This window comes from Hipposideros armiger, unplaced genomic scaffold (assembly GCF_001890085.2).
Source record: "Hipposideros armiger isolate ML-2016 unplaced genomic scaffold, ASM189008v1 scaffold_1505, whole genome shotgun sequence".
NCBI lineage: Eukaryota > Metazoa > Chordata > Mammalia > Chiroptera > Hipposideridae > Hipposideros > Hipposideros armiger.
Window position 1 is genome coordinate 101,853 of NW_017732855.1, and position 18,544 is coordinate 120,396.

Genomic DNA, 18,544 nt, shown 5'->3' on the forward strand with positions numbered 1-18,544 from the left:
TATTTTTATTTATAGTTCTTTTCAGTGTTGAATATTAAAGTCTATTTCAAAGTGGGAAATGTAGCTAATGTTTTTCACATATCTTAAATTTGAACAATGGCAAGAAGTTTGTGAATTTTTTTAAAATTGATTTTGACTTAAAGTACTTTTTTAGCATAGAACCAGATAATACAGATCTGTCTGTTTTGGAGATTTATGAATAAAATTGTTAGATCAGTAATCAAATTACTGTAAGTGACCTTGGCCATCAAGTCCAATTTTCTAGTTTAATGAACCCTCTCCTTATATAAAGAGAATAGTTGTTAATTTAAAGTATTACCATTGCGATGCTATTTTTAGAGTGTGTATGTCTGATAATTTCATTGATATTGGGGAAATTTTTTTAGAGAACTATAATTATACTTCTGTCATGGTATTTATGTGTTTTTTAAAAAGAAACAATGTATTTGCTTCCTGTATTTATATACTATTACTTTGTTACTCAGATTAGAACTATTTAAAAAATATTTATATGGATATAAATACTTTATACTGTCTACTTCAAATAAATTGATAGATTTAAATCCACCTAGCTAGTAACTAGGAAGTGGACTTAAAGCAGTAACTAGGGAGTGAGCTTCATACTTTACAAGAAACAAAAGTGAAACTCTTTGTTTTCATTTCGAAACTTTATGAATTACCACTAAAATGAGAGTTGTCTAGTGCATATTGCACAACCAAAATCTTAGCCTATTTTCTGCTCTCCCTAAAAAATTTTTGTGTGTGTATGCACGTGTATAACATTAGTTTTATGTAAATAGCTGTATCTGCTGGTTGGAACAGTTTCCTATACTTTCAAGATGCTTTTTTTTTCTTCCAGGATGTATGATTAGTGATAATCTTTTCTTTCTTTTTTTTTTTTTAAAGCAGCACAATACAAAACTTTCATGGGTCTTTTGTTTACCTACAAAGTAGCTTGTTATTATAATATATGTCAGAAGGCTGTCTTTTTCTCAGATGGTGTTCTTTGCTTGATTGCTGAAGTTTGGCCATGGCAGAGTTAGGAAATGTAGTAAAACTACAAAGCTGCTTTTCTGATGTTTGGATGATACGGATGAGGGGAGTTGGAGGCAGATTATGTACAGTTAAAGCTTGTCATAGTTTGATCTTGAACATGTATCTTCAGCCTTTGTACTTGATATTTTCCTAAGTGTAGGATCCTTAGATCTTAGAAATTTGATACATAGATTCAGATCCCAAGTGAGGATTCTTTAGGGCAGCAATAGAAGGCTTCCTGCCAGGGACCTAGAAACTATTTTATAGTGAAGAGAGCTGATACTATTTACATTAAATGCATCCTTTTGAGTTGAATAAAATATAAGGTTCATAAGAGCAGGTATTTTGCCTACTTTGTTTCACCTTACCGCTTAGACCAGTTCCTTGCACATAGTAGGTTTCAGTAAATATTTGATGGAGGAAATGAGTGAATGTTTTCTAAAAATGAATGCAAGTGCAGTAGTTATTTTAGTTCCCTAACTGAATCCCAAGATTTAATATTATTGAGCGATCATGAAAGCTCGAAACTGAACAATTGTCGAATTTTAAAAATTGTTGATTTTTAGTTTTGATGCACTGTTTAGAGAATATGATTTGTAATAGTTTTAGAAATTCATTAAGATTTTCTTATGACTAAGTACGTGAGGTTTTAATGAGCATATGAAAAGGATGTATATTTGAAATTTATAGAGTTCTATATATTAAATGAATACTTACAGTGTGATTTATTTATTTTTTCTTTATTTCTTAATTTCTAAGAGATGTTGATGTCTTTTAATGTAACTTCATCAAATTGTTTTTGTATTTCTAATGGATCCAATCCAAATGTGTGTGTATTTGCTGGCCTTTAGTAGGATTTCATCATTTACTTATGTGGTGATAACTTATGAATTTATTTTTTTTTAATGTCACCTGAGTTTCCATTTATTAGTCATGTTTTCCCCATTCAGTTTCGGTGGATTGATCAGGTTTTCATTGTATCACCTCCCCTACCCTTCCCTGTATATCCTATAATGATTTGGAAATCTCTTTCTCATTTCTGCTCTTTTAATTTGAAAGAAATATATTTAAACACATATTTTTCTGAAGGTGTCAAAAATTAATAATTAGTTTTCCCTCTGCCCCTCTGCCACCAATAAGGCAAGCGTTTTAACATATTTTTATTTATAGCATTCCTGATTTTATTGGAATAATGTAGCATTGTAATTCTAAAAGATGCCCTTTTAAATTTCTTAGCGTATACCTTGTGTCAAAAATATTACTTAATTGTGTTACAGACACATTAGTAGCTAATGATTTTTAAAATTAGGTATTTACTTTTAACTGTTTTTCTGTATAGTGTAATACTGTTTAATGTTACTCTACTTTTTTTTTTTTTTGTAGAGATTTCCTCTTTGGTGTAGAATCCAGAAATTTTGCTCATGCGCGTGTATGTGTATGAATGTATATATCTTTTTAACAGTACTGCCTAGGTTTTTTATCTGAAAACTTTAGTATACTTCTTGGGAAAAGTTATTTTAAAAGTATTCTATTCTTTTTTTCCTCTTTCTGTAACTACATTATTTGAACATTAGATATCATTTGTCTTTCTTGCTTCAAATTTTATTTTATAATTTCTTCTTCTTTCTTTTTGTCTTATATCCTTAAGATAACTTTTTAGTTTGATTGTCCAGATGATTATTTTTCTAATGCCAATTTTATATTTACTACCTCCATAGATGGTAAGATATTTTGAGGGGAGAGGGGTTGTTTAATATACATTTTTAGTTGATTCTGAAGTGCACAGAATTGAATTAATAATAATTAACATTGATTCATAATCAGCTATATATGCAAACATTTCATTTGTTTATGAAACTGCATATTAATTTTTAATAATAAACACACATGAACCCACTTAAAACAAAAGCTAGAACTTTGAAAGTAGCCTATATGTTGTCATTAGAGATTGTAATCATCTTGTATCCTGTGTTCATTCCCACTTTGATTTCCTTTTTGTTTCATCTCTATGAATTCCTGAAACTATATAGTTTTAATTTTAGTTGTTTTAAATTTAGGAACTTTTTCCCACTTTGATATCTAAAAGATATTCACCTATCTTTTCCATTAAGAGTTTTAAAGTTACGTTGGCAACATTTAGATCTTACTCCATCTGCACTTAGTATTTGTATCATGTATGAGGTGGGATTCAATTTCATTTTTAGTATACATATGAATTTTTGTTGTTATTAATCTTACCTTATTGAAAAGTTAAATGCTTTTTCCCATTGAACTGGTGTGCCATTTCTGTCATATATAAAAGCTTTATGTAAAATGTTCTTTTTTCCTCTGTGCTCTCTGTTTTGTTGCCTCATTCATTTTGTGAACACCATCCTATTCATTGCTGTAGCTACATAATAATTTCTAGTACTGGAAAATAAGTTTGCTTCTCTTCTTCTAAGGTGTCATGGCACTTTATTCTTCCTTAGAACTTTTAGAATAATCATACCAAGTTCTCTGAGAAACCTTTGTTTGAGTTTTTTTTTTACTAATTTCTTTGATTCCATAGACCAATTTGGGATCAGTAACATCTTTATGATGCTGAGTCTTTCTCTCCAAGAACAGGGTAGGAATAGGTTTCCTTTAATATCTTTTATTCAGTTTATAATTTTAACTGGAGAATTCTTGTTCTATCTCGTTCTAGATAGTTGATACTTTCTGATGGCAGTTATATGTGGTGCTTTAAAATATTTATTATTTGTTACTGGTGTGTACAAATAAATGTAACTGGCTTTTGTGCATTGACCTGCTATCCAACCACCTTGCTAAGCTTTCCTATTTTAATATTTTTCCAGAGATAATTTTGGATTTTCTGTGTAAAGGATCGTATTGTGGAAAGTCATGGCAGTTTTATTTATTTCAATTTTATGTCTGTAATTACATTTTTTTTCTTGTGGCATTGGGTAAGACCACTAATAAATGTTGATTAGAAGTCGTAATAGTGGATATTGTTGTTTCATTGCTGATTCTAAAGGACAGCTCCCTATTTTGGTATCTACTGTGCTTCTAAAACATTTGCATGTGTTAGTTGTACAAACTTATATATTATAAAGAGGGTTCTGTTTCTAAAGAACTGAGGGATATTGTGTTATTTTTGATGCTTGCATATATTTTTTCCTTTGAGTCCAACTGACTCTTGTGAAAGCTTTCGTCTCAGGCATCCTGGGTGGAAGGTAACTTGTTTGTGAGCTACTTCTCTGTCACCCTAAGTCTTGTCTTTGGTGTTGTGTGTGTATGAATCATTCTGAGTGTTGTTTTTTTATGTGTATGAAACATAGCTTATGAAAACTTATGTATGCCTTAAGTATATAAGGTTACTACACTTTGTACCATCCTGCACATGAAATAGATTATCTTACTTATTCTAGAAGTTTCCTTTATGCCTTATCCGCACTGTTCCTCCCTTCCACATCCCAATAGCTGCTATCTTGACGTCTCGAAGTTAATGTTATTGTTGGTATAATTTACAACAAACAAAAAGGAAACACCCATTTAAAGTATAATTATTTTTAATTTTAATTAAAAATTTTAATTTTGCATATAGTACAGTTCTGTCACTCCAAAAGATTCCCTTGTTTCACCCCAGTTAGCATCCCCATCCTCACTAGTCCAGGTAACCACTGATAATGATTTCTATCACTATAGGTGAGTTTTGGCTGTTTTAGGACTTCATGTAAGTGGTATGATAATTTTTTTTGCATTTGATATTTTTTGCTCAGTAAAATGTTTTTGAGATTCAGCCATGTTGTTGCAACTATTAATAGTGTAGTCCTTTTTATTGCTGAGTAATATTATATGAATATTTCAAAATCTGTGTAAATGTGTACCTATTGGTGGACTTTTGAGTTGTTTCCAATTTGTGGCTCTTGTGAATAATGTTGCTATGTAAGCAGGTCTTTGAGTAGACATATTTGCATTTCTCTTGAGAAAATACATAGGTGTAGAATTGTTACAAGAGTTGCTGAATGGTTATTCAAAGCGGTTGTGCCATTGTACATTCCCATCAGCAATAGGAGAGCTCCAGTAGGTCTGCCTTTTTTGTTAACACTTAGTGTTGTCAACTTTTTGTTGTTGTTGTTAGTATTGTCAACTTTTATGTGGAAGCCATTTTAGTGAGTATGTTGTGGTACCTCGTTGTGGTATTAATTTGTATTTTCCTAATGACGAATAGTTTTGAACATTTTTTTTCATTTGTTTATTAGCCATTTCTGGATGATTTTAGAATGTTGCTTTTCATATATTATCCAGTTTTCTATTCTCACAAAATCAGCAATAACAATAGCTACTTATTCTTCTAAGTCTGAAAATGGCTGAAATGTTGAAGATGTTGCTGAAGGTAAAACATTTTAGGAGCAAGTATTAATATGCACACAAAATGAAATTGTACAATTTTCCCTTCATTTTTTTAAACTAACACCTGATAAAAAGGCTCACTGCTGAAGAATGAAAGCTCTTTTGTTATCCATGCCTCAAACTAACATTAAATTAATCTCTTTGATAATTGTACACGCAAGAGAAAGCTTTATGATGAATATTTTGTCCCACAGGGTACAAAATACTTCACATCATAGTTGCTTTGGAAGCTTGGGTGGGATGAACTGTGAAGTCGGGCCGCTGGTAGGTGGTCGTCATTCAGGCATCAAAGACTTTTCTTACAGTTTTTGGTCCATGTGAGAACAAAGAAGAGGAGCCTGTTTTAAACTAGAGCACACTTCATATTTGGCGGGTTTTTGTTGGTGCTGTTCAGCCTGGATTGGGTGGGGTGAGGGTGAGGGTGAGCTGCACCAGGCCTGAGGGCAGGATTGGCTGCAGAGCTGACGGAGCTAGGTCCTCTGGGACTCATCAAGAGGGCCCCTGCGCTCTTGAGGCCTTAGCAGCGGTTCTCAACCTTTCACAGGGGTCGCCTAAGACCATTGGAAAACACATATTTTCGATGGTCTTAGGAACCGAGACACCGCTCCTCTATCCATCTCCAGGCCCACATGCAGATACGCCCACATGCGAGTACCCGGCGACCCCTGTGAAAGGGTCGTTCGACCCCCAAAGGGGTCGTGACCCACAGGTTAAGAACCGCTGCCTTAGAGGAAGATTTGGGGCCAGGCAGGGCTGAGGAAGAGAACTGAAGAAACTAGCAGCAGCCCAATGCCTCAGGTTTAAAATTCCCAGTTTTTGGCGGGAAGAAGCAGCCTGCTGCACAGGCTTCCTAGGTCAGTGGACACTCTGGTTGCACCATACAGATTCTCAGAACTGACCTCCAGTCTTCTTCTCCAGGGGGACCAGGGCTTCAAGTCAGTGATAAGATTGCAGAACTAACAGAACTGACAATATTCGCATCCTTGCTGTTGGAATCAGGAAAGGCACCATGCACCTGAGCACGTGGACTGTGGCTGGATAAGTGAAGGCAGCATATGAGATGGCTGGGCTTAGCTCGCTCTGTGGTTTCTGTGGTATTTCCTGGGGAGGGGGCCCAGGCTTCAGCAGCCCCCTTAGGGCATGGGGTCTTGTGTGAGGAGGTATGGTCCTAGGGCCCTGTAAACATTTGTATTATTTGGTGTTGCCACTGTGAGGTTGGCTCAGGCAAATTCTAACCTCAAGGTCTGCAGTTTCCAGATGGAACCAAATCCCTTCTCTGCATTCTTGGCTATGCAGATGGTTGGTATCAGGCGCCCTTCATACCCCTTGCACTGCCTGGAGAACAGGTGGCTCTCTGGGTTTAATGTGCAAAGGCAGGGGCTCACTAACAGCACCTCTGTTTCTCCTCTTCCTCCTGTCTTAGGACCATAGGGTGCTTTCTGTGGGGGTAGGGGGAACCAGGCTGTAGGAGGGGTGGTAGGTGGGCAGGGGCTGTGGCAAGGAGGTACTGGGAACATGCTACCTCCATCTTTTCTTTACTATTTTTATATGTTCTATAGATATTCTGTATCTTGTTAATAAGTTGTAGGAATTTATATATTCTGAAAATGAGTTCTAAATATATTTTTTCTCTTAACGTAGCTTATTTTTTTTAATTTTCTTGTCAATTTCTATAACATTAATAAAGTTTATTGTACAATTTTTTTCTCTTAACATGCTTTAACCTAGTTGTTTTGAACCTTAATCCTCACAAATTTTTTCATATGTTTTTTTCTAAAATGTTTTATTATTTTACTTTTACGTTTAGGTCTGTGATCTTTGTGAAGTTTATTTTTGTATGTGCTCCGAGGTGTAAGTGTCAAGGTTCATATGAAATTAATGAACCTTGTGTTTTCTCAGCAAGGGTCCAGTTAGGACACAGAAACCACACAATAATTTGAACAAGGACAGTTTAAAACAAACAAGTATTGACTAATAACAGATGATTGGCTACTAAGGGGTAAAGAGAATTCTAAAGAATAAAGGAAGGAATCAGTTTGGAAGCGTTCCTTCCCAAGATCCAAGACTGAGATTCAATTCTTGTTGGAGAGGCTATGATTGAAGCCCACGGGGCTGGGGGACAAGTTTGCTGAGGTGCTGGAGGCTGGGACACTTCTGCAAATAGCTATTTTATGGGTCTTGGAAAGGAAGTTGTATAGAGCATATGCTTTATTAAACCTAGCACGGTGTCTAGAGGAATGGAGTTTCTAATCATCAGTAGAGTTTCTTATGTGTAATTTATATGACCAGAAACTGTATTGGCTTCAGGAATTGTCTGTGACACATACAGCTGCTAGGAATTCTATAGTGTTCTAGTTTGAAAGTTCTACTTAGCTAGAGCGTGTTTGCTTTCTTTTATTAATATAAAGAATTCTATTTTTGGACTGCAAATTGATTATGAAAATTTAAGTAAGGAAATGAGATACATAAAGATTTAGACATATTAGGAATCAGTCAGATTATTAGCATCAAATGTTAAATACATATTTTATTTAAACTGTGGAGATCATAGTTTAAGGATATGATTTGATTCACAAAAGTTTTGTTTAACCACGTTTTCCAGAATATAGGTACTTTAATTTAAAAACACAGTATTCCAAAAGATTTTGCAAGTTGAGTTTTTTGAACTCAAAATGAATGTTCCCATAGAAACCATGTTTCATGGTGTTGAATTCTTATTTGGCCTGGAAATGTATTTAACGCTGTATGAATTTAGCTTAATAGTGCTATGTAATGATAGTTTGGGGGGAAATTGCATTTAGAGTTTCTACTTATGATATGTTTCTTTTGTCTGTCAGTTAATAGGGATGGGAGATTCCATTAGGGGCATAGACATCATGCAGATGTTAGATAGGGTGAGGGGTGGGGGGGCAAGTAGGGATGTGAACTTGAGGAAACATTGAGGACCAATTGTATCCATTGCTCTGTGCTGCTTATTTCCCATAAAGTATCTCATTTCTTTACTTCTACTGTGGGTTTTTTTGTTTGTTTTTGGTATTATATGAATGCTTAGGAATGTTTGTTGCTCTGGGATTTTATAAGAAGATAGGAAAAGACTTTAAATTCAGAATTTCTGGCATTTCTAAGCTTAAGTGTAAATAGTGAAAAATAAAAAAAAACATACCTTCAGATTTATACACCCACAGAGATATATGATTAATTTATTTTAGCATTAAAGTGCTGCTAACCCAAAAGATTGAGATAAGCCTTGACTCTGGCAGCAGAAAATACAAGATACCCCACCCTCATGGGATTACTATATAGATTATTTGTTACTGAGAATTTCAGCAATACTGTACACTCAACTTCAAGCAGGATTGACAAGACCATAACTAGGAAATGAAGCTCTCTGTGAAATCCTAGGTAGATTGTAGGAGAGTACAGAAAGTTTGCTTAGTAAGTAGGCCTGAGTTAATTATGCTTCTTGTTCCCATCCCCATAATTAGTACCTCTTTCCTGTGGGGGTGCATTCAAGCCTTGTGATCTGACTTACTCCAGGTCACCTCTGCAAACTGCTATATTCATTTATTCAGTCAATATTTATTGAGTGCCTATCACATGCCAGCTACTGGACTAGTTACCAGGAATACATTGATGAGCGAAACAGACAGTCTGTGCTCTCTAGACTTAGTCTGGTCATTAACCTTGGTATATTATTGTAATTACGGTGCCAGGAACTGCTAACTTTAAGAGAAAGCAGCTGAATATACAAAAACCTTTTAATTAGAACCATAATGGTGTTTTATACCACTAAATACCCCAAATGAAAGTTAGAGGGACAAGGAAGGCAAGGTGCGGTTAGAGATAGCTGTGGCCTAAAGGGCCCTTTTAAGCCATAATAAGGACTGTACTATAGGGAAATTCCTCAGAGAGGTCATAGTATATTACATATGAAGGGAAATGAAAGGTCATGGTGCCCCCCCACCTTTAAATTACAGATAAAAATAACAATATTTAGAAAATAAAGTTGTTGTTTTTTTCTTATATAGCTGTTTAGAGGCAGGTTTCGGGCTTGCAAAGAGCTACATGAAGGACATATGTACTTGAAATGACGTGTTGATGAAGTTTGGGGATTTCTTATTATGATAAGAGATAGCATGAACTAGGGTAGTTCAGTGTTATCAGGTAGGTGCAGAAGATACTCACCAAAATAGATGAGTGTTGTAGAAGATACTCACCAAAATAGACGTGTGTTGCAGAAGATACTCACCAAAATAGACGTGTGTGTGGTTACATACCTTAAAGGCAATAGTATAATTTTTTTTCATTGATAGGTGACTCTGAAATATTACCACTTAGGGCCTAGCAGTGCTTTAGTGCATGTGGTTCTGAAGTTTAACAATGCCTTGGGATTTTCTATCATATTGCCCCCCTCCCCGCCCCGAATCTTCCCTTAGAAAATTTGAAAGCCTTTTTAGAGGTCATTCTAAGAGTTGCCTTTTTTCCCCCTGAAGATGGAAACCCTTGACTTTCTTTCCTTTGCACTAAACCAAGTTTATTTATAATATATTTGGAAATTCAGTTAGAGAAACCAATGACTAACTAATGAGTCATTTACCCCTTCACACAGAAAGCTCTCCTGCCTTGTAGTCAGTGGTGCTCCACGTATACCATTATCTAAGCCTTTTACATCAACAGAATAGTGGATTTTGGGGCTGAGTTTTCATTTTTCACTGAATCTTTAATCTCCAAAATATAGAGAAGGGCAAATGTGGAAAGAACATGGGCTGTGGAATTTGAAAAGCCTGTTTTCATTCCTGTCTCTGTACTTATGAATCTCTTGAAGACTCTGTTAGCTATAAAATGAGAATAACTTCCTAGAGGCTGTGTATGTGTGCATGTTCACGTGTGTTAAATGAGATGATATACTGGAAGCACTTAAAACAGTCTGGCATACAATACGATCATAATAAATGCTTATGCTCTTTCCTTGGTCTAAACTAGTGATCCCCTTTTTTTTTAATCCTTGAAGTTATACCAGTATTATATATACTGTACGTAGTCTTTATTGAAACAGATTTAAAACAGACCTGACATTAGGTAGGGTTAATGGGAAAGGGAAAGAATTTCTGTGAAACCCTCTGATCCTTAATTTATATTAAACTTACTGATGCTTTCTTCTCTGTGAAGTGCTTAGTACTGTATCTTGCACATGGTAGGCACTTAAACATGTCATATGCAGTAAAAATAGCATTGAGGAAGGAATCTGAAGGCCTGTATGTAGTCTTGGCTTTCTTGTTTACTGATTTTTGTGGTGTTTGCAAGCCACTGACTCTCTTTAAACATTGTGTCTTGCCCTTCTTGCTCCAACAGTGTGAACAGGTTGCACCTACCTCCTTATACTTGAGTAGAGAAGAAATCCGGGCAAGGAAGACCTTGGAGCTGAGAAAAGGAGATCTAGAGATGGACGTGGGTGGATCCACCTTAGATCCAAAATTACCAGTAAAGAAGGAGAAAACCATATGCAGGATATTTTTAGTTGAAGATCAGGATGTGTCGAAGACCAGAAGTTTGGCAAATAGGAAAGTGAAAACCTGGAAAGAAAGACCAGGTCTTAATTACAACAGAAATAGCAGGAACAAAAACATATAATTGTAGGAATTAAAGGTGCAGGTTTTCAAAGACAGAAAAAGCACAGCTGGAAGATGCCAGTAACAAAGGGAAAACTTTACAAATGGGGTGGCTTTTCTGCCATAAACTTAGAATTTTCCTCATAGCTCACCACTTTTGATCACTTTCCCATTTCTTGCTAACTTAGCTAAGAAAATTCTTTCACCTTTTCTCCTTTCCACTTAGCCGTCTTCCCCATCCCAGTGCTTTTCTCTTCATGTTTTATTTTCAGTTAAAATTCGTGAGATCATGAACCATGCTAGAGATATACCTGGCTTATTTTTTCTAGGATATTTAGCTGAATTTATTGTGAAAGATAACAAAACACCAAACCATAATAACATTTTGAAGACATTGCTTTTCTTCATAAAATACTCAGTATTCTTCTTGCACTCTGAATCACTCAACTATTACCATAACAGCCACTCCAAAAGTTACTGGCATACCAAAATATTATTGTCATGTTCATAGATTTGCAGGTTGGTTGGATGGCTCTTCTCCACACGTGCCTCATTCTTGTAGGGCAACTGGGCTACCCAGTTCATGTTCTTAGGAAGTTGCAGAAGTTGAAGTGGGCAAGCCCAGCCCTGCAAGCACATTTCGTGTCTGCTCGCATGCTGTCTGCTAATGTATCATTGGTCAAAGCATGTCACATGGCCAAGCCCATCATCAGTGCAGCAGGGAAATATAGCCTCTTTCTAGTGGGAGGAAGTGAAAAATAGCAAAGGGTATGGATACAGAGATGGGAGAAGAGCTGGGAGTCTGACATAGGCTCTGTAATCTTTTCTGGGCTTTATGTTCAGGTTTAGATTTTATGTTGTAGTCATTAATATGTATATATACTATTTTGTATTCTACCACTTCAGCTTAATGTGATTTTGTAAAGATAACTCCTTTAAAGATTGCATATTTTGCTATTAAAAATACACAGTTGTTTGCTTAACCTAGACTGTGCTTCTAGGTCCATCTGTATCAAAATCATTTGAGATGCTTATTAAGAATGCAGATCCCTTAGCTTTAACCCCAACCTCCCTGGAATCACAATCTCTGGGGGTTTGGGGGCTGGGAATCTTCATTATTAATAGACTCATCAGGTCATTCTTCTGTATATTAAAGTTTAGAATTTCTTAATGCAAGGACATTTTCACTGATTCCATTTTCCCAGCATTATAAATAATAACCAGCAACATTTGTACAAATGATTAATTTGGGGGGGGGTATTCAATGGTTTTTCCCTGATCTAGGATTGATTAATTTGTGGTTGAGGAAAATAATATTTGGGGTAAAGAATGGAGTTTGGAGTACTGATGATGATGAGATTACAAACAGGCTCATAAAATCCTTTAAGTATTTTATGTTCATTAAAGTAAGACATTGTAATAGATAAGGAGAATTTCTGTAATATTTTTATGCATCTTTAATTTGTAATGTTGGGTATAGCGTAACTTTGTCGTGGTTCCATTGCTAGTTATTGATTATTTTTTTAAATGAAAGACAAGTTGACAGGTTTAAGGAGAATTTTATTTTTCTTATATTTTAGCTCTGTAAATTTGACAATTGATGGCATGGCAGATACTGCCAATGCCTGTCCAATATACTTTCTTTCCTTTTTTCCTAACAAACAGAACCCTGATTTCATTTTCAGAGCAGCTTTTTGCCTCGCTGAAAAGTACATTTCCCAACATCCTTTGTAACCATAAGTGGCCATGTGACTGTTTTGCTCATTGAAGCCCTACGTGGAAGATATTTGATGGGGTTTGTTAAACAAGGCAGATCGTTTTGCAGAAATCTTTTGTCCTTTGCCCATCCCTTTCTCCCACCTAAAACTTGGACAGGATGCTGGAGGAGGAGATGTGGAGTGACAGACATTTGATGACTCACCTATAAGGATGTTTAGTGGGAAGACAGGAGGCGCTTAGATCTTTGATATCATATGGGATGTCCTTATCAGATGTGAACGGCCCACCCCCAGTCTGCTTGTATCAGGAAAAAAGGCACTGTAGGACGTTGAAGCTACTGTTTAGATGGGACTGTGTTGCATGTAGCTGAATATAATTTCTAGCATACATGCAGATTCTCTAAAAGATATTTAGAGTTATCTCAGACTTGACTTTCAAATTGCTTTTATTTATTTTTTCATTTTATTTTGAAATTTGTTTAGGACTCTTCATCACTGAATGTTTATACATCATGTATATTTAAATTATCAAACATGTACATGAAATGTACATTTTACAATTCTTACATCAAGTTTATGCAGAACATTTTAAAACCTTTTATTTTGAAGTAATTTCAAATTTAAAGTTGCAAGATTAGTGTAAAGAACTTTCATAACAAATTTTTTTTCTGAACCATTTGAGAATAAGTTGCATGCCCCCTTACCATATAAATACTTCGGGATACATTTCCTAAGAAAAATATATTTTCTTACATAACTGTAGTACAGTTATCAAATTCAGGAATTTAATATTAATACAGTGTTGTTACTAAGCAGTCCATATTCATATTTTTCCCACTGCCCCAGTAATATCCTGTATAGAATTTAGTATGAGAGGCCGTCTGACCTCCCACATTCCATTTGTTTGCCATGCCTTTTTGGTCCCTTTTAATCTGGAAACTCATCCCTTTGTCTTTCATGACAGACATTTTGAAGATAACAGAATAGTTATTTTGTGAAATGCCCCTCAGTGTGGACTTATCTGATGCTTCCTGAAGATTAGATTCAGTTTATGCATTTTTTGGAACAGATGATATTGTCTTGGTGGATCATATCATATGAAGAGGCATACACTGACTATCCTTGTATCCCATTGGTGATTCTGTGATCACTTGGTTGCGGTGTTATCTGTCAGCTTTCTTCTTTGTAGTTACTCCTTGTCCTTTTATAATTTCTAGGAAGAGAGTTTGAAACTATATAACTATCCTACTTCTAATCAAACTTTCACCTAATAGTTTTATCATCCATTTATGATTCTTGACTGAATTATTACTGAGATGCATGTAAAACAATTTTCCAGAAAGATTTTATCAGATCCTTTTATTCTACCAACATCTTGTTTTTCGTATCATATCCATTGAGCTGTCTTTATTTCATGGTGCTGTCTTGGGAACTTGTTTAAAGAAATACAGAGGTATAAGGAGGAACATGGCTCTTAATTAAGGAAGTTCAGGGAAGGATTTGATAGTAGCATCCTATCTACCTACCTCTTTTTCTCTCCAATAGAGTGTAATAAATTACTAGTATATAGACCAATAGAGTATAAATGGATTTGAAGCAAATGGGGGCAAGTGATCAATTCTGTTTAGGATCTTTTATGACAGATTGGAAAGTGAAATGATTTTTTTTTCTCCCCGAATAGATCTTTGGATCCCCATGATGTTATATACCTATCTAGTGCATGGCCTGCCAGAGCATGTTTTTTTTTCAAACATCCCTGGTGCCTGGATGCTGGATGACCTTCGGGACAGAGAGAAATTAGTGGAGCTGGCTGATTTCAGTCTGTGGAAGTGGCTCACTAGATGCCAGTTTTCCTTAGTTCTTCTCAAAGTTAGCCATCATAATCACTCCTTTTCTTTTTGGGTGGCATAAATGAAGAATGGGCCAGAAACTGTTAGTTCACTAAGACCTTTGGAGAGTAATGTGAAAGTGTTCTTTTGGAAATATGAGAATGGAATAAGGGCTCTCTACAGCATGGTTCATTGTTCCTAAAGGAATGAAATTTGTTGAGTCAAGTTTTTGGTCTTTTTTTGTTTGTTTGTTTGTTTGTTTTTTAAAGATTTTATTGGGGAATTGGGGGAGGGGAACAGACAAGTTGCTGTCCTTTTGTTCTTCAATCTAGTTGTGGAGGACGTTGCCCATGCTGGTATTGTGATCATTGCGTTCTTCCCAGGTGAGGCAGTCGCTTGCCAGCCACTGGATGGCCGCTCATGGTGCCTCACAGAAGCTCACGCAGGCTGCCGGCTGCCAGCCGCAGGCCGCTCACGCTGTCTTGCCAGCCACTCACGGAAGCTCATGGCAGCCCAACTCCAGGTTGAGCTGTTGTTCACCATCTTGGCTGTAGAGGGCAGTGTCACTGGCCCTCATCTGAGATCCGAACTGGGGCCCTGCTGCTCACAGCTGACGTCCCAAGCCAACTCTTAACCAACATGCTACTCAGCCGGCCCGTTTTTGTTCTTTTTTGACTCAGATTTACTTTGCATATTCTGTTTTTTCGTTGTGTTGTTTTTTTTCCCTAAAGGTTATTTATATTTTTACATTTCAGAGTGTAATGATTTTGATTTTTCCCCTCCTCTAGCACCAGCAGACGTTTTTGAATCAGCTGAGAGAAATTACTGGGATTAATGACACCCAGATACTACAGCAAGCCTTGAAGGTATGGCCTCTGTTATATGACATAGAGTTTGTGTTGCACCCTCATTTCTACTGCCTACCATATTTGAAAGTTTAGTTTTTTAGTTATACCAAGTAGTAGTAGTAGAGATATAAGAAAGAACTTTTATAAAGTAAGAGCCTTACTTAACATAACATACTGCAATTCTGAGCATGTTAGCTTTCAGCAACCTAATGTTCCTTGGAGCGACAGATAACCTGTCTCTGTTCTAAACACTTTTCATGCAAAATGGAGGGGTGTGAATTCAAATGCTGATGGCTGGTTCTACTCAAGAGCCATGTTTTTAGAGTTTAAATGGGGGCTGGAGAGGAGGGTGGGGTAGAGAAGGAAGAGGAGGAAGGAGAAGTAAAAAATTAATAGGCTGTCAAAAGCTTACATTTTTTCCTTCCATGAAGGAGAAATAAAAATTGACTAACATTCAACTTATTGCACCTTATGAATATTCATCATCAAACTGTTTAGTACATGCAACAAATAAAGTGTATCATTTTGGTAGTATCTTATGAAGTGCCTTCATTTCCACATGGAGGTATCCAAATGAGTCAGATCATGTAAATATATGCACATTGAAAAAGATCAAGTAATGAAAGGTGTTCAAGAACTGGAACTGCATTTTAAGCTTATTTATGAGTATATATTGCTACTGAAGGCTAATGGCAATATTGTATTTGTGCCACTATAGGCCTCCGTACAGCTTCCATCCTTTGGAATGTGCTCCATGAGGCAAAGTTAATTATGTGATTTTTAATTCTGAACCCAAAGTTCATTTGTTTCTAGAAATAATTTATCTTTTAGATGAGTGTATCAGAATCATCATAATGATAGTGATAATAGCTAGCACGTGTTAAACACTTATAGTAACAGGTCTGTTCTAAATACTTCATTTGGCTAACTCATCATAACTCCCAGTAACTCTGAGGTAGGTAGTGTTTTCATCCCCTTTTAAAACACAAGGAAAGAGAGAGGTTAAAGTGACTTGCTAAGATCACACTAGTATGTGGAAGAGCTTGGAATAGAAACCAAGCAGCCTGATTCCACACTTAATTTCTGCTTTTATTAGCTTTGCTTCAGCTTTTTTTCCCCCAGTAGAAAAATGATGAAATAGTACTGTTTAGAGCATTAATGCAGGGTTTATGAAGCCAATGTAAGTATTTGGAGCAGAAGCAAAAGTGTCATACCGCAATCTTCATGCTTATGACCTTTAGATGATTGCCAGTTTTTTTCTTTGCTCTGATAAATATGACTGAATCACTCCGTGTGTGTTTTCAGGAAGTGTCTGTCCCATTCTGTATCCCTGAGTGGGAGGCTACACCCATTACCTTGTCAGGGCAAATTTAGGGAATTGGCTTTTCTTTTTTTAAACTAACATATAGAATATATTTAAGTAAATAAGAGTAGAGAATTAATCAATTTAACTTCTTGTCCGCATTTTGATTGTGGTAAGTTGTGTGACCTTATTTATTTATTTTTTTAACTTTTATTTCAGTTACCAGTAACTGTGGTGGGGGTGAGGGGAAATAATGTGCTTAAATGTTAACTGTTGCCCAGTATAAATTCGTAAGATGTTTAATAATGAGCTGACTTTCTCAGTTGTATACTGACAAGGAGTCTATTTTTGGGAGCCACGTGCTATTGAATAAATTTCAATACTTTTTTTATTGTATTTTGAGCATTTTAGCCCTCCAAAGTAAGTGACCTTCAGGTTGTGTAAATCCCTGTCGCATTTAGTTTATTATTTATTATATGAGGTAGCATGTGAAAAGCACTTGGCCATTTCTTGGCACATACTGAGTGCTCGATAAATGCTAGCCCTTGTTATTGCAAATTATTTTACAACAAGTTTACTTATCTCACTATAGAACATATACCCAAGTTTTGGATGAATCATTTAAGTAAGAATCTTACAGTAATTGTGACAGATAAAGTTTAAAGCAGTGTTGCTTTTTAAGCTGCACTCTTTTCTCTCTCTTCACCAGCTGCTAGAATTGGAGCTAGGGTGGGGTGGGGACTTCACTCTTCCAGTTGCTCAGGCTCATACCTTGGAATCATCCTGATCTTTTCTCCTTCTGTCACCCCCCACATTTAATATGATGGCAAATAATGTTGGACTCTATTTATGCCCTTTCTCCCCTATAGTCTATTCTCAACACACAGACCAAGTGATCTTTTTAAAATACAAGTCATGCCATGTCATTTCTGTCCCAAACTCTCCACTGGCTTCCTGTCACACTTCCCGTGTACTAAAGTCCTGAAGGCCTTACATAGTCTTACATTTTCGGGCCTTCTGTTACAAAGATAACTTCATTATTAATATCTGGATTTTCTAATGTCTCAGCTGTAATAGAGCCAGTGTTACATTTATTGTTAACTGTACAGAGAGCATAGCGATATAACTGGGCAACTCTCTTCTTATTTTGTTGTTTCAGAAATTCTTAGTTTCCTAGCATCTGCTTTCCTTTAAATTAACTTTAGAATAAAGTTGTGTCCAGGTATGCTTTTGATGAGAACTACATAAAGTGTATATAGTATTTATATTTGGGTAGGATTGTTGTCTTGTCAGTACTGAGTATTTCTGTCTAGGAGTTCCGTCTCTTCATACTAGGAAGCTTCAAAACATTTTGCCATTTTCTTCCTTAAAGCCTTTGAAATTTGCTTAAGGTTGGCTGTAGGCATGTATTTAGCATTCATATTAAAGGAAGTACCTTTTATTGCCCTTGTTTGCAGAAGCACTATTATAAATATTCATTTTTCACCCTTTTCTATGGCAAGTTCCAGAAAACATTTTTTAGAAGTATAAGTTTATGACTGACTTTTGTTAAGCAGATATGACAGTAATGGAAAACTGAGACATTAGTAATACAATTCATTTACATTATATTAATAGTTTTAATAGAAAAGGAATCACTATTGATGTAGTGTATTTTGTTTACAATGAATTTATACTGTAAACTTAGAATTACAAGAATAATTTCAAATAAAAAATGATTTTCTCTATTAAGTATTAGTTGTTATGAAGAACATTACATAAATCATGTGAGAATGTTTAGAAATGTTTCACCATATTTGATGTTCTGTTC

The 18,544-nt window shown here is 35.7% G+C and overlaps 1 protein-coding gene across 1 annotated transcript in view; it reads left to right on the plus strand.

The window, feature by feature from the left end:
• Positions 1 to 18,544, plus strand: part of LOC109377688 (ubiquitin carboxyl-terminal hydrolase 25) — a 144,621-nt gene that overhangs the window by 2,166 nt on the left and 123,911 nt on the right. The window contains exon 2 of the mRNA XM_019634114.1: positions 15,372 to 15,449. Coding sequence (XP_019489659.1) covers positions 15,372 to 15,449 — 78 coding nt within the window. The remainder of the gene's footprint in view (positions 1 to 15,371; positions 15,450 to 18,544) is intronic.